This window comes from Mobula birostris, chromosome 9 (assembly GCF_030028105.1).
Source record: "Mobula birostris isolate sMobBir1 chromosome 9, sMobBir1.hap1, whole genome shotgun sequence".
Taxonomy (NCBI): Eukaryota; Metazoa; Chordata; class Chondrichthyes; order Myliobatiformes; family Myliobatidae; genus Mobula; species Mobula birostris.
In genome coordinates, this window is record NC_092378.1 from 156,956,859 (window position 1) to 156,970,907 (window position 14,049).

The following is a 14,049-nucleotide window of genomic DNA, read 5'->3' on the forward strand; positions in this document are numbered from 1 at the left end:
AAGAAAGCATACGGTGCATTGGCCTTCATCAATTGTGGGACTGAGTTTAAGAGCCGAGAGGTAATGTTGCAGCTATATAGGACCCTGGTCAGACCCCACTTGGAGTACTGTGCTCGGTTCTGGTCACTTCACTATAGGAAGGAAGTGGAAACCATAGAAAGAGTGCAGAGGAGATTTACAAGAATGTTGCCTGGATTGGAGAGCATGCTTATGAGAATAGGTTGAGTGAACTCGGCCTTTTCTCCTTGGAGCGGTGGAGGATGAGAGGTGACCTGATAGAGGTGTATAAGATGATGAGAGGCAATGATCCTGTGGATAGTCAGAGGCTTTTTCCCAGGGCTGGAATGGCTAACACGAGAGGGCACAGTTTTAAGATGCTTGGAAGCAGGTACAGAGGAAATGTCAGGGGGAAGTTTTTTTATGCAGAGTGGTGAGTGCGTGGAATGGGCTGCCGGCAACGATGGGGGAGGTGGATATGATAGGGTCTTTTAAAAGATCCCTGGACAGCTATATGGAGCTCAGAAAAATAGAGTGCTATGGGTAACCCTAGGTAATCTCTAAGGTAGGTACATGTTTAGCACAGCTTTGTGGCCCGAGAGGCCTGTATTGTGCTGTAGGTTTTCTATGTTTCTATGTATTGCAATGTACTGCCATCGCAAAACAAATTTCACAACCTGTCTGCGGATGATATTAAACCTGATTTGGATAATGGAATCATTGCAAAGTCTGTGAATGAGCTGACTTCAGTGGGAGATACAAAAACAGCTGGCTTTTCTCCTGTCCCGAAACTGTCACTGTGACTCCATGATCCAGTCCTGGTTAGGAGAATAACTGCTTTTCACTTGCTGACTTCAGGAACATTTACTCAGTCACTGGTCTCTGCTCACTCTGTTGTGTTGTCTGTGTCTGGGTGTGTGTGTGTGTGAGTGCGAGTATCTGTGTGTGAACGTGATTGTGGGTGTGTCTGTGTGAGTGTGAGTGTGAGTGTGAGCCAGACACAGAACAATAGTGAGTCATTATGTAAAAGAGCAGAGGGACGATCCTTCACTGGAAGAATTTAGGTCACGTGATAACTGCTTTTTTGACTAATCTCATCACCATGGGAGCAAGCTTTGAGAAGAAATAAAATATACAGCAAGTGTTGGTGATGTGGTGCAGGAATGTGTCTCCCAGCTCCGGGACAGACATTCTCTCCCACCGGCTGCCCCTGCTGTTACCCGGGCGGGAAGCGACTGGTGTGAGCAGCCAGACGCTAAAGGAAATCCCAGAGCTGTGGTGGAGCGGGCAGTGAGAGAGGGAGGGGAGAGCTGGTTTCAGGTGAGTGCGCCTCGTTGGGAATAGCTCAGGTGTGGAGAGAGACAAATAGAGGGTCTGCCTGTGCTCACAGGTGTTGGTCTTGGCCCAGGAGACTTGCTACAGTCCCCAGCACAAGGATCTGAGGTTCTTGATGTCGGACTGCAGACAGGCAGAGATAAGAGCGGACTGCATTGGAGTGGGAGAGAGAGTGGAGAACAGGACCAAGGAAGGCGATGCATAATAGGAGTGGCAACTGCGTTCATTTGACAAATTGTGCTTTGAAATGGTGTCTCCTCAAAAAGTGAGTCTCAGATAACAATCTCTGTCCCAGTTTGTGCATCGCAAGCACGGCCATGGTGATTGGTATGGGAGGAGTTAGGTCAGTGTCTGTACTTCAGCCCAGACAGTCGGTGGATGGAAAGGGTGATGCAGTGTTGGTATGGCCTGAAGTCTCCTGAGAGATGACCCCTCTCTACTGAGAGCAAGACAAGGCCAGACCATTGAAACCCCGCAGAAGCCCAGGCAACTCAGAGACTTCCAATACGATGTAAGGTGCTCAGTGTGGGAGGGGAGCCTGTAACTGGCTGTGGGACAGTAGCAGCGAAACAGCCTCAGGGCTGGGTTGTGGGTGGGTATAGCCAGGATACTGGGGCATACAGGGGTGCATATGGCCAAGGGGCTGGGCAGTACCAGGGTGCGTACGGCTCAGGTATTGGGGCAGTACGCGGGTGTGTACAGCCTGGGGGCTATGGCGCATATGGCCCAGGGGCAAGGCAGTGTACGGCCCGGGGCCTGTGGTGCGTATGGCCCAGTGTACGGCCTGGGGATTGCATCAGTGCTGAGGTGTGTATGGCCCGGGATCTGGGTCAGTGCTGGGGTGCATACGTGCATATGGCCCGGGGACTCTGTCAGTGCCGGGGGGAGTATGGCCTGGGGGCCCAGTCAGTGTCAGGGTGCAAACGGCCCAGGGTCTGTGGTGTGTATGGTCAGGAGGCCAGGGCAGGAGCAGTGTCGGGCTGCGTACGACCCACGGGCCCGTGGCGCATATGTTCTGGGGGCTGGGGAGCTAACAGTCTAGGGGCGTATGTTCTGGGGGCTGGAGAGCTTATGGTCTGGGGGCATATGTGTCGGGGGCTGAGGAGCTTACGGCCTGGGTTCTGGTCAATGCCGGGGTATGTACAACCCAGGGTCTGGCGTGTGAATGGCCGGGAGGCCGGGGCAAGGTCAGTGCTGGGGAGTGTATGGTCAGGGGTTGGAGAAATGGCAGTCTTGTGGGGGCGGGGGTGCATGGTCCGAGGTCTGGGTCAGTGCCAGGGTGTATACGGCCCGTGGACTGGGATGCGTACAGCCGGGGGCCAGGTCAGTGCTGGTGTGCGTACGGCCGGGGGTCTGAGGTGCACATGGTGGGGGGGAGTGCGGGTCAAAGCCGGGGGGTGTACATCCCAGGGTCCAGGGTGCGTATGGCCTGGTGGCTGGGGAGCTTACGGCAGGGGGTCTGGAATGCGTACAGCGGGGGGACCGGGTCAGTGCTAGGGTTGTGTACTGTCAGGGTAATGGGAAGTATCCTGTTGTTGCGAGGGGCTCTTCTCACAGCCAGGGGACTGTGGTGAGCTCTGGACAATTCTCCCCTTGCACTGTTGCCGTCATTCCCTCGGTCACTTGTTCCCTCGCTCCCTCTCTCCCTTGTTCCCTCGCTTCCTCGCTCCCTTGTTCCCTCACTCCCTTGTTCCCTCGCTCCCTTGTTCCCTCACTCCCTCGCTCCCTTGTTCCCTCACTCCCTTGCTCCCTTGTTCCCTCACTCCCTCGCTCCCTTGTTCCCTCGCTCCCTCGTTATCTCACTCATTTCTCTCTTGTGCCGTTCTGTTCTTCTGTGCTGCTTGAGGGAGATCTGGTCTGTCTGGTGGGCAATGATGGTCCTGGTGAATGTGACCACAGGTCTTGGATTTTCCAGCAGTCTAGGCAAAGCTCATTGTATATTTGCACATTGGAGAGAGGTTCACAATGTCTACCACATACCCGGCCCATGGTCAACCATCCATCTTTCAAGTGGCTTTCCCCTCTCACTTTCCACACCGCCTTGCTACCTGATCTCTTGTTTCAGCAATGAAACCAAGTGGAACCTTCTGCCTACACAGCAGGAGGGAAGTTGAGCTCACCACGGGCCTGTACCCCAACTCCCTGTGAGGGACTGAGCTCACCATGGGCCTGTACCCCAACTCCCTGTGAGGGACTGAGCTCACCATGGGCCTGTACCCCAACTCCCTGTGAGGGACTGAGCTCACCATGGGCCTGTACCCCAACTCCCTGTGAGGGACTGAGCTCACCACGGGCCTGTACCCCAACTCTGTCTGAGGGACTGAGCTCACCACGGGCCTGTACCCCAACTCCCTGTGAGGGACTGAGCTCACCACGGGCCTGTACCCCAACTCCCTGTGAGGGACTGAGCTCACCATGGGCCTGTACCCCAACTCTGTGTGAGGGACTGAGCTCACCACGGGCCTGTACCCCAACTCTGTCTGAGGGACTGAGCTCACCACGGGCCTGTGCCCCAACTCTGTCTGAGGGACTGAGCTCACCACGGGCCTGTACTCCAACTCCCTGTGAGGGACTGAGCTCACTACGGGCCTGTACCCCAACTCTGTCTGAGGGACTGAGCTCACCAAGGGCCTGTACCCCAACTCTGTGTGAGGGACTGAGCTCACCATGGGCCTGTACCCCAACTCTGTGTGAGGGACTGAGCTCACCATGGGCCTGTACCCCAACACTGTGTGAGGGACTGAGCTCGCCACAGGCCTGTACTCCAACTCCCTGTGAGGAAGTCCTTGTTGTCTCTGAGACAGAGTGACTCAGTGTTACATAAATCGCAGCCAGTTGACAAGAGAACGGATCTGTGAGACGAAATATGCAAACTGCATATCCTGGAAAGCTGAAATGGTGGTGGTACTCCGCAGGTCAAGCAGCATCCGCAGAGAAAGGAATGGAGTTAATACGAGGTGTGATTGATAAGTTCATGGCCTAAGGTAGAAGGAGTCAATTTTAGAAAACCTAGCACATTTATTTTTCAACATAGTCCCCTCCTACATTTACACACTTAGTCCAGCGGTCGTGGAGCATACGGATCCCTTCTTCGTAGAAGTGGTCCACAGCAGGGGTGATTGATAAGTTCGTGCCCTAAGGTAGAAGGCATTAATCTTAGAAAACCTAGCACATTTATTTTTCCTACATTTACGCTCTTAGTCCAGCGGCCGTGGAGCATATGGATCCCTTCTTCGTAGAAGTCGGCGTCTTGGATCTCCAGAAGTGGTCCACAGCAGGGGTGATTGATAAGTTCGTGGCCTACGGTAGAAGGAGATGAGTTATTAACTTCAAACTGTCTGCATTATCACTCAAAGAGTTGAACTGCACGTGCATGTAATGAGAGGGTCTTGGATCTCCAGGTGGTCCTCAGCAGGGGTGATTGATAAGTTCGTGGCCTTAGGTAGAAGGCGATGAGTTATACAGCTCTCGTTACATGCACATGCAGTTCAACTCTTTGAGTGAAAATGCAGAAAGTTTGAAATTAATAACTCATCTCCTTCTACCTTAGGCCACGAACTTATCAATCACCCCTACGACCACTTCTAGAGGTACAAGATACCGACTTCTATGAAGAAGGGATCTGTATGCTCCATGACCACTGGACTAAGTGTGTAAATGTAGGAAAAATAAATGTGCTAGGTTTTCTAAGATTAATGCCTTCGACCTTAGGGCACGAACTTATCAATCACCGCTCGTATTTCATGTCTATTCCTTTCACTGAAGCAGCCAAACCTTCCTGACTGGATGATTACCTCCATATCTCACCCCACAGATGCTACCTGACCTGCTGAGTGTTTCTGTTGTTGAGGGTTGGTCACACCACCTAAAGCTGAGGAGCTGACAAGAATCATAGAATGTTTACAATGAGAAGGTGGCCATTTAGTCCATCAGGTCTGTTCTGGCCCTGTATAAGATTAATCTAGCAGTCCAACTCCCGACCTGTTCTCCAGATCCAGTTATGGAGTTATGGAAATGTATAGCATAGAGACAGGCCTTTCCGCCCACATTCTCCCTGCTGGCTGAGATGCCGATCTACACTGACTCTATTTGCTTGCATTCAGTCATATCACTCCTGTACAAGCACCTTTTTCAAATATTGTAGTCTCCACCACCTCCTTTGGCAGCTCGTTTGAGATACCCACCACCCTCTGAACAAACCTACACCCCTGTTCCCCTTTGTATCTCTCCTCCTCTCCTCCTTCATCTTAAACCTGTGTCTAGTTCCACATTACCCTGCTCTGGGGAAAAGTCTCTGTCTACGCTATCTATGCCTCATAGTTTATAAAACTCTTTCAATTAAACTTCAAAGTAAATTTATTATCAAAGTAGCTATATGTCATTATACACTAACCTGAGATTCATATTCTTGCGGGCATTTACACAAATACAACAATTTTCCGAACTGTACATAAACAAACAAACACTGATGGACAACCAATGTGCAAAAGCAGATAAATAGTGCAAGTAAAAATAATCCTGAAAACTGGAGTTGTAAAGCCATTGAAAGTGAAATCAGATCAGAGTTGGGGTGAGAGAACTTCTTCACACTGGTTCAGGAGCTTGCTGGTTGAGAGGTAATAACTGTTCCTGAACCTGGTGGTGTGGGGCTAGAGGCTCCCGTGCCTCCTGTCCGGTGGTAGTAGTGAGAAGGGGGCAGAGGCTGGATGGTGGCGGTCTTCAATAATGGATGCTGCTTTCTTATGGCTGTGCTCCATGTCGATGTGCTCAATGGTGGGGAAGTCGTTGTGATAGACACTTTCTGTAGGCTTTTCCATTTCTGGGTACTGGTGGAATCTACACAAATTTGTGAGACAGTGGAGGTGCTGTTGAGCCACCTTTGTGATGGCATTTATGTGCTGGTCCCTGGACAGATCTCCCATATGTTAATGCCAAGGAATTTAAAGCTATAGACCCTCTCAACCTCTGACCCCGACGAGTAGAAACATAGAAACATAGAAAATAGGTGCAGGAGTAGGCCATTCGGCCCTTCGAGCCTGCACCGCCATTCAGTATGATCATGGCTGATCATCCAACTCAGAACCCTGCACCAGCCTTCCCTCCATACCGCCTGATCCCTTTAGCCACAAGGGCCATATCTAACTCCCTCTTAAATATAGCCAATGAACCAGCCCCAACTGTTTCCTGTGGCAGAGAATTCCACAGATTCACCACTCTCTGTGTGAAGAAGTTTTTCCTAATCTTGGTCCTAAAAGGCTTCCCCTTTATCCTCGAACTGTGACCCCTCGTTCTTGACTTCCCCAATATCGGGAACAATCTTCCTGCATCTAGCCTGTCCAACCCCTTTAGGTTTTATATGTTTCAATCAGATCCCCCCTCAATCTTCTAAATTCCAACGAGTATAAGCCTAATTCATCCAGTCTTTCATCATATGAAAGTCCTGCCATCCCAGGAATCAATCTGGTGAACCTTCTTTGTACTCCCTCTATGGCAAGGATGTCTTTCCTCAGATTAGGGGACCAAAACTGCACACAATACTCCAGGTGTGGTCTCACCAAGGCCTTGTACAACTGCAGTAGTACCTCCCTGCTCCTGTACTCGAATCCTCTTGCTATAAATGCCAGCATACCATTCGCCTTTTTCACCGCCTGCTGTACCTGCATGCCTACTTTCAATGACTGGTGTATAATGACACCCAGGTCTCGTTGCACCTCCCTTTTTCCTAATCGGCCACCATTCAGATAATAATCTGCTTTTGCCACCAAAGTGGATAACTTCACATTTACCCACATTAAATTGCATCTGCCATGAATTTGCCCACTCACCTAACCTATCCAAGTCACCCTGCATCCTCTTAGCATCCTCCTCACAGCTAACACTGCCACCCAGCTTCGTGTCATCCGCAAACTTGGAGATGCTGCATTTAATTCCCTCATCCAAGTCATTAATATATATTGTAAACAACTGGGGTCCCAGCACTGAGCCTTGCAGTACCCCACTAGTCACTGCCTGCCATTCTGAAAAGGTCCCGATTATTCCCACTCTTTGCTTCCTGTCTGCCAACCAATTCTCTATCCACATCAATACCTTAACCCCAATACCGTGTGCTTTAAGCTTGCACACTAATCTCCTGTGTGGGACCTTGTCAAAAGCCTTTTGAAAATCCAAATATACCACATCCACTGGTTCTCCCCTATCCACTCTACTAGTTACATCCTCAAAAAATTCTATGAGATTCGTCAGACATGATTTTCCTTTCACAAATCCATGCTGACTTTGTCCGATGATTTCACCGCTTTCCAAATGTGCTGTTATCACATCTTTGATAACTGACTCTAGCAGTTTCCCCACCACCGATGTTAGGCTAACCGGTCTATAATTCCCTGGTTTCTCTCTCCCTCCTTTTTTAAAAAGTGAGGTTACATTAGCCACCCTCCAATCCTCAGGAACTAGTCCAGAATCTAAAGAGTTTTGAAAAATTATCACTAATGCATCCACTATTTCTTGGGCTACTTCCTTAAGCACTCTGGGATGCAGACCATCTGGCCCTGGGGATTTATCCGCTTTTAATCCCTTCAATTTACCTAACACCACTTCCCTACTAACATGTATTACCCTCAGTTCCTCCATCTCACTAGACCCTCTGTCCCCTACTATTTCCAGAAGATTATTTATGTCCTCCTTAGTGAAGACAGAACCAAAGTAATTATTCAGTTGGTCTGCCACGTCCTTGCTCTCCATAATCAATTCACCTGCTTCTGTCTGTAGGGGACCTACATTTGTCTTAACCAATCTTTTTCTTTTCACATATCTATAAAAGCTTTTACAGTCCGTTTTTATGTTCCCCGCCAGTTTTCTCTCATAATCTTGTTTCCCCTTCCTAATTAAGCTCTTTCTCCTCCTCTGCTGAACTCTGAATTTCTCCCAGTCCTCAGGTGAGCCACTTTTTCTGGCAAATTTGTATGCTTCTTCTTTGGAATTGACACTATCGTTAATTTTCCTTGTCAGCCACGGGTGCACTACTTTCCTTGATTTATTCTTTTGCCAAACTGGGATGAACAATTGTTGTAGTTCATCCATGCGATCTTTAAATGCTTGCCATTGCATATCCACCGTCAACCCTTTAAGTGTCATTTGCCAGTCTATCTTAGCTAATTCACGTCTCATACTTTCAAAGTTACCCTTCTTTAAGTTCAGAAGCTTTGTTTCTGAATTAACTATGTCACTCTCCATCTTAATGAAGAATTCCACCATATTATGGTCACTCTTACCCAAGGGGCCTCTCACGACAAGATTGCTAATTAACCCTTCCTCATTGCTCAATATCCAGTCTAAAATAGCCTGCTCTCTAGTTGGTTCCTCGACATGTTGGTTCAAAAAACCATCCCGCATACATTCCAAGAAATCCTCTTCCTCAGCACCCTTACCAATTTGGTTCACCCAATCTACATGTAGATTGAAGTCACCCATTATAACTGCTGTTCCTTTATTGCACACATTTCTAATTTCCTGTTTAATACCATCCCCAACCTCACTACTACTGTTAGGTGGCCTGTACACAACTCCCACCAGCGTTTTCTGCCCCTTAGTGTTATGCAGCTCTACCCATATCGATTCCACATCTTCCCGGCTTATGTCCTTCCTTTCTATTGCGTTAATCTCCTCTCAAACCAGCAACGCCACCCCACCTCCTTTTCTTTCATGTCTATCCCTCCTGAATATTGAATATCCCTGAATGTTGAGCTCCCATCCTTGGTCACCCTGGAGCCATGTCTCCGTGATCCCAACTATATCATAATCATTAATAACAATCTGCACTTTCAATTCATCCACCTTGTTATGAATGCTCCTTGCATTGACACACAAACCTTCAGGCTTGCTTTAACAATTCTCTTAGCCCTTATACAATTATGTTGAAAAGTGGCCCTTTTTGATGCTTGCCCTGGATTTGTCGGCCTGCCACTTTTACTTTTCACCTTACTACTTTTTGCTTCTACCCTCAATTTACACCCCTCTGTCTCTCTGCACTGTTTCCCATCCCCCTGTTTTGAACTAATCTCCTCTCGCCTAGCCTCTTTAATTTGATTCCCACCCCCCAACCATTCTAGTTTAAAGTCACCTCAGTAGCCCTCGCTATTCTCCCTGCCAGGATATTGGTCCCCCTAGGATTCAAGTGTAACCCGTCCTTGTTGTACAGGTCACACCTGCGCCAAAAGAGGTCCCAATGATCCAAAAACTTGAATCCCTGCCCCCTGCTCCAATCCCTCAGCCACGCATTTATCCTCCACCTCATCGCATTCCTACTCTCACTGTCGCGTGGCACAGGCAGTAATCCCGAGATTGCTACCTTTACGGTCCTTTTTCTCAACTTCCTTCCTAGCTCCCTATATTCTCCTTTCAGGACCTTTTCCCTTTTCCTACCTATGTCATTGGTACCTATATGTACCACGACCTCTGGCTCCTCACCCTCCCACTTCAGGATATCTTGGACACGATCAGAAATATCCCGGACCCCGGCACCAGGGAGGCAAACTACCATCCGGGTCTCTGGACTGCGTCCACGGAATCGCCTATCTGACCCCCTTACTATCGAGTCCCCTATTACAACTGCCCTCCTCTTCCTTTCCCTACCCTTCTGAGCTACAGGGCCAGACTCTGTGCCGGAGGCACGGCCACTGTCGCTTTCCCCAGGTAAGCTGTCCCCCCCAACAGTACTCAAACAGGAGTACCTATTGTCAAGGGGCACAGCCACTGGGGTACTCTCTATTACCTGACTCTTCCCTTTCCCCCTCCTAACCGTGACCCACTGGTCTGCCTCCCGTGGCCCCGGTGTGACCACCTGCCTGTAACTCCTATCAACTCCTCACTCTCCCTGACCAGACGAAGATCATCAAGCTGCAGCTCCAGTTCCCTAACGCGGTCCCTTAGGAGCTGCATCTCGGCGCACCTGGCGCAGATGTGGACGTCTCGGAGGCTGGGAGACTCCAGGACCTCCCACATCCGGCACTGAGAACAACAAACTGCCCTCACACTCATACTGCCCCTCTCCTCAAATAACAACAAAAAATGAATACCAAACCTTCCTCGCCTCGCCCGTTTCCGCCTAAGCCCGGTGAGCCGAAGCCCTTAAGCCTTCACTCTGCTCCTGGCTCACTCCGCCGCCCGCAAACTATGCTGCCTGCTGTATGAGGCTCTGTTCCTTTTAAATCTTCCGTGCTTCACTGCCCGACGTCACACGCCTGTGCAGTCCCGCCTCTCTGAACGCCGATGGAAAAAAAACCGAAAAATTCAAAAATGTCTTCCTCCGCGCTCCCGCTCCGATTCTCAGACTTCCTTCATCGAGTATAGGCTCATTGACCTCTGGTTTCCTCCTCCTGAAGTCAATAATCACCTGTTTGGTCTTGCTGACATTGTGAGAGGTTTTGTTGTGGCACCACTCAGCCTGATTTTCAGTCTTCCTCCTATATGCCAGTTCATCACCATCTTTGATTTAGCCGACAGTGGTGTCACTGGCAAACTTAAACATGGCACTGGAGCTGAACTTAACTACCCACTCATTAGTGTAAAGTGAGTAGATCAGGAGTCTATGCACACGGCCTTGTGCTGATGGAGATTCTGAAGGATATGCAGTTACCAATCCAAACAGACTAGGTTTGCCCTCACTGGGGTACTAACTGGGTCAGCCCTCAGCCTCCTATAGTCCAGTGACAGCAAACTTAGTCTGTCCAGTCTCTCCTTATAACCGCAGCTCTGGTCCATTCAACACCTTCTCTAGACTATGTTACCCACAATTGTCTTACAGTTTGGTGACTGGAACTGTCCACTGTGCTCCATATGTGGCCTAACCAAAGTCTTGTCCAGCTGACAATAGCATTACCCTGCTAGTCCCAGATGCCTGTGTTTGCCCCCGCCCTTTCCATGTACAGTATCTAACCAAACACGTCTGCAATGTTGCAATTGTACCTGTCTCGACCAGTTCCTCTGGGAGCTCATTCCAGGTACTCACTGACCTTTGTGTAAAGAAGTTACCTCTCAGACCTCTTTTCAATCTCTCCCTTCTGAGTTTGGACTCCCCTACCCTAGGGAAAAGACTATGACTATCCAGCCCAGCACACCCCTACCCCTTATGTGATCATACACTTCAGTGAGGACATCCTTTATCTCCCTCTGCTCCAGTGTAGCCAACCTCTGGTCCAGGCAGTATCTTTAGCAACACTAAGGGCATTATGGTGACCTCCTGCCAGGTCGAAAGGGAGTTGTGTGCAGGAACGTGAGTCTCAGCCAGCCCACCTGGCTGTGGGGGGGAGATGTTGGGTTTGGAGCTTGATGTTGTGATGACCAGGAGCAACCTGGGATGGTCCTGAGGTGAGAGGAACCATGTCCTTGTTCCCAGGGTGGGGCCATCCTGGTCCTCACAGAAGGGGTTGTCAGACAGGATGTCCAGAGAATATGGTCTGACTGCTGCCTTCAGAAGGATAGTGAAGCTTCTGAGGGTGTAACATAGCCTGTTCTGAACTGGACTGAGGTACTGTATTGGAATAAGCACTAATTTCTCCAGGAGGTGAGGGTCTTGGATTCCTGGAGGTACCGAACCAAACTGTTTAACCTTCAACAGCTGTGGTTTTGGAGATCCTCAATGTGTTGAGAGATCTTCTGCTCATCACTCTAGGGTGTGGGAAGTGCCTGTGATTTCCAATTCTGTGATGAGCTGGGTCCTCAGCCCTCCTCTGCTCTGGCAGGTATAGAATATAGAACAGGAGCTGCAGGGATATAGCTTAGGCTTTTTGGCTCACAATATTGAACCTCCTCTAAGATCAATCTAATCTGTTTCTCCTACATAGTCCTCCATTATTCTTTCATTCATATGCCTATCGAAACAGCTCTTAAAAGTCCCTAATGTATCTGGCTCTCACCACCCCCGGCAGCACATTCCACCACTCTCTGTAGAAAACCTACCTCTGACATTTGCCCCCCACCCCATACCTTCCTGAAATCGCCTTAAAATTTTGTCCATTTCCACCCTGAGAAGAAGTTCCTGACTGTCCACTCGAGCTATGCCTCTTATCATCCTACACACCTCTGTCAAGTTCCATCTTATCCTTCTTCTCTCCAAAGAGAAAAGCCCTAGATTGCTCAACCTATCTTCAGAAAATATGCTCTCTAATTACCAGGCATTGAAGTGGCTGAGTTAACTGGTAACTTTTGCTCCCTCGTCAGGCTGGAGAGCAGTAAGGTGAGACTGGCCGTGCGGCTTAGGCACAAGGACAGGGTGGACACAGTGAGTGAGGAATCCCCATCCTGGTTCCATCCCCGCCAACGCTCACTCAGCTTGGATTGGTAAGTGTGATCCCACAGGGGTCCCTGCTGCAGTTACGTCTAACTAACCTCTCTCCAGCTCTACTGAGGGACCTCCTGCTGTTCTAATTCTTTCCTTCCTGCACATCCTGACTCTCTACTGAAACCTGCTTCTCTACCCCAGCCTCAGACACCTTAACCCCACCCTTCCCGCTGTTTGGATCAATCACTTGCTGGACGTTCACTAACGCCAATGATTGACTTCTGACTGCTCGGCTGAGTGGAGAATAGTTGTCTGCTGGGATGGGACTGCAATTAGGGCTTGGTGCTTGCGGCTGCTGACTGGCCCTTGTAGGGGTGATGCGGTGAATTCAGGGGTTTCAGGTAACTGGGCAGGGAGGTCTGTTCACAGAACACAGAGAGAGAGCAGCCTGTGGTGTTCAGTGTAATAACCGCAGTTATTAATGGTAAATGATCCATGCCTTTTAAACTGGTAAGAAAGATCTGAAATCCTTTAACACCTTCCACATTTCTGCTATGTCTTTCTCAGTCGATGAAATATTCCCTGATATAAGTCACTGTTGATTGTGGGAACATTGGTAGATTCCCCCACATCAATGTCAATACCAATGTGTTTTAGGAGCTTAGGTGAGCTATACAACGGGATAATTGTCCCCAGCCTGGTATGGCTTTTTGCTTTACTCCCTCAGTACCAGCAGCCTTGGGCCCCGCTGCCTCGATTTGGCTTTGCCATGCCACGTCACAACCGTCCTGCACCTTCAAGGCTTCAGTTCACGCCACACAAATGCCAGGTCGTACAGGCGGTTCAAAAGCTCAACTTCATTTGCCATATAAGATGATAAAACGTAGGAGCAAAATTAGGCCCGTCAAGTCTGCTCTGTCATTCCGTCATGACTAATTAATTGACCTCTTGCTCCCATTCTTCTGCCCTCTACCCACATTCCCCACTACTCAAGAACCCAATAAACTCCAATTCCAAAATACGACATCGAAATGTTTTAGGAATTTGCTGTGGTGTGTCGGCACAACATGCACCAAAAAGCAACATTCAACAATTACAAAGTTAGAAGTACAGGTAAAAGTAAAGTTAGAAGTATAGGGAATAAAATATACACCTATACATAAATATCAGTATACACTTGTAAACAAAGTTAGAAACAGTTCAAGAGCAGAGAGGTGGTAATGAACGCAGGAAGAGACGCTTTATCTAAACATACACATTTCTAACAAGATATGTGAATCCATAGTCCAAGAAGAAAGAATGAACGTGTCATTGCAGAGATGCAACTGCAAAGGTGAGGTTTAGTTACTCCAGGATGAGGCAGAGTGGAAAATGAGACAGGCAAGTAGAGAAAGGCTTCAACTCAGAAGAAGAGGTGGAGTCAGATTCAGGGGAGAGTT

The 14,049-nt window shown here is 49.0% G+C and overlaps 1 protein-coding gene across 1 annotated transcript in view; it reads left to right on the forward strand.

Annotated features, from left to right (window-relative positions):
- LOC140202461 (uncharacterized) overlaps nucleotides 1–13,482 on the forward strand; it is a 349,311-nt gene extending 335,829 nt beyond the window's left edge. Inside the window, exons 6-7 of the mRNA XM_072267325.1 lie at nucleotides 12,550–12,669; nucleotides 13,338–13,482. Coding sequence (XP_072123426.1) covers nucleotides 12,550–12,669; nucleotides 13,338–13,482 — 265 coding nt within the window. The remainder of the gene's footprint in view (nucleotides 1–12,549; nucleotides 12,670–13,337) is intronic.
- Nucleotides 13,483–14,049: the final 567 nt, after the last annotated feature.